This window comes from Austrofundulus limnaeus, unplaced genomic scaffold (genome assembly GCF_001266775.1).
Source record: "Austrofundulus limnaeus strain Quisiro unplaced genomic scaffold, Austrofundulus_limnaeus-1.0 Scaffold460, whole genome shotgun sequence".
Classification (NCBI taxonomy): Eukaryota; Metazoa; Chordata; class Actinopteri; order Cyprinodontiformes; family Rivulidae; genus Austrofundulus; species Austrofundulus limnaeus.
In genome coordinates, this window is record NW_013952862.1 from 449,058 (window position 1) to 450,909 (window position 1,852).

General features: G+C 33.2%; 1 protein-coding gene across 1 annotated transcript in view; it reads left to right on the forward strand.

Annotated features, from left to right (window-relative positions):
- The window catches only part of saraf (store-operated calcium entry-associated regulatory factor), a gene marked incomplete at its 5' end in the record, with an annotated part of 9,970 nt that extends 8,793 nt beyond the window's left edge, over nt 1-1,177 (forward strand). The window contains 3 exon segments of the mRNA XM_014025180.1: nt 559-712; nt 795-859; nt 960-1,177. Of these exon segments, the coding sequence (XP_013880634.1) occupies nt 559-712; nt 795-859; nt 960-985 (245 nt within the window).
- Nucleotides 1,178-1,852: the final 675 nt, after the last annotated feature.

Below are 1,852 nucleotides of genomic sequence, written 5' to 3' on the forward strand. Positions count from 1 at the left end.
TATATATATATGACGTAAAATTTATAATCAATAAAACCAAGAAATTTCAGTAATTTCAACAGAGAAAATGCAATTATTAAATGACCACAGCACTTTTTTACTAATATTTCTTACAGCTCTTGTTAAATAAAAACAGGATTTATACAGTTTTACATGCTTTTCCCCAAACTTCAATACAGTAAATTAAATGTGGAACAATCATTACATTATACAATACATAAAGAGTTTATCATTCAATAACTTTTACTTTATACAACAATGCAATTTACTTTGCTGTTTTTATTCTTCAGTTTATTTTTATTACATTATCATTTCTAAAATGGACAACTTTCGCTTTTTGTAACAATCACAAAATATATTAGAGCTTTTACATAATGCAACTGAAAGTTTTACAAAATGCATTCAAGGCTTTTATTATAATTTGTGTCAGTTATTACATAATTTTAATGAGGTTTTATTACATTTTGAAGCCCAGTTTTATTACATATTGCAGTGTTGTTACAAACTGCAGCTTTACAGACCTTACTGAACTTTCTTCTGTCCATGTTTTGTATTTAGGCTTTGCAGGGACCAATCCAAGCTACGGTTTCCACAGTGATTATACTCAGGGACAACATCACCCCCGGGGCCGCAGTGCTCACGGCCCGGCTGCAGGCTTCTGGACTGGCATGGGGACAGGAGGAGTGCTGGGTTACCTTTTGGGTCATCACAGGTTTGTTGAGAGGGAGTTTAATGATTATAGTGTCTTCAGGTGGAAGCACACGCTTTGATTTGGCTGTGCTGTTGTGTTGCAGGAACCAGCCCTGCAGACCCACACCTGAAAGAGCTGACCACTCACCTGGACCACGCACCGCTACAGGTAACCAGAGCACATATTTACCTAACAGRGCCGAAACATGAGTCCTGTTGGACTGCTGCACATCCAGACACACTTATCTGACYCTTTTCTTTGTTTTCAGGCTTTGGAGGAACCAAGAGAAGATAGAAGATGTAGAAGAAAACTTGTTTTGTGACCCATCGCATCAAAACGAGGATCAAGTCCAAAACTGGAGAAACAGACAGATTTAGGGTTTTGATTTAAAAGTGTGTAAAAACTGCATTTTGTCAAAATATAATGAACTAATGCCTTATTTATGTATTGTTTGAAAGAACTGTCTAAAATATAATCCTAAACATTTTTTGATGCATTTATTTAACAGTAGCAATAAAAAAAAAACGATTTTGAGGAAAAACGTCTTAAAATTGTGAGTTTTTCTCTGTGAGATAGAATTTTAATTTCTTTCCAACTGGGAAATCCTAATATATAAATAATATATGACATTTCCTCTTTATATTGACATCAAAAAACATTCAATAAATTTACATAAAATCAGGATTCAGATCAAATATTAATGTATTATAACCAACAAGACAAATTAGGTCATATCTCTGGATGAGCTCATGATATCAGGATGATCCAGGTATCAAAATGTAGTTTTTAAAGTCAGAAATTTGAAAATGTAAATAGGTCGTTTTGACCAAATTTGACTTAATCCTCATTTTGATATGATGGTTAGACATATGTGAATAATGTCTGATGGTTATAGTTTTATAAAACATTGCCTTGGCTCTACCTGGCTGCTCAGTGTGTTTTAGACTCTGTTTAATCTTCAGCCTGCAGGAGAAAATCAGACGTGATTTTTATCAGATTTTAGATTTTATCAGTAGTTTTTATATMTGTGATGTATTGAATGTTCTGCTCAATAAACCTTTTCTTGGTCCAGAACAATGACTGTTTACTGGTGTTCCAGTTATTTTCTACAAGAATAACTACATTTTATTATTATTATTATTATTCAGTGCTAAATTATTT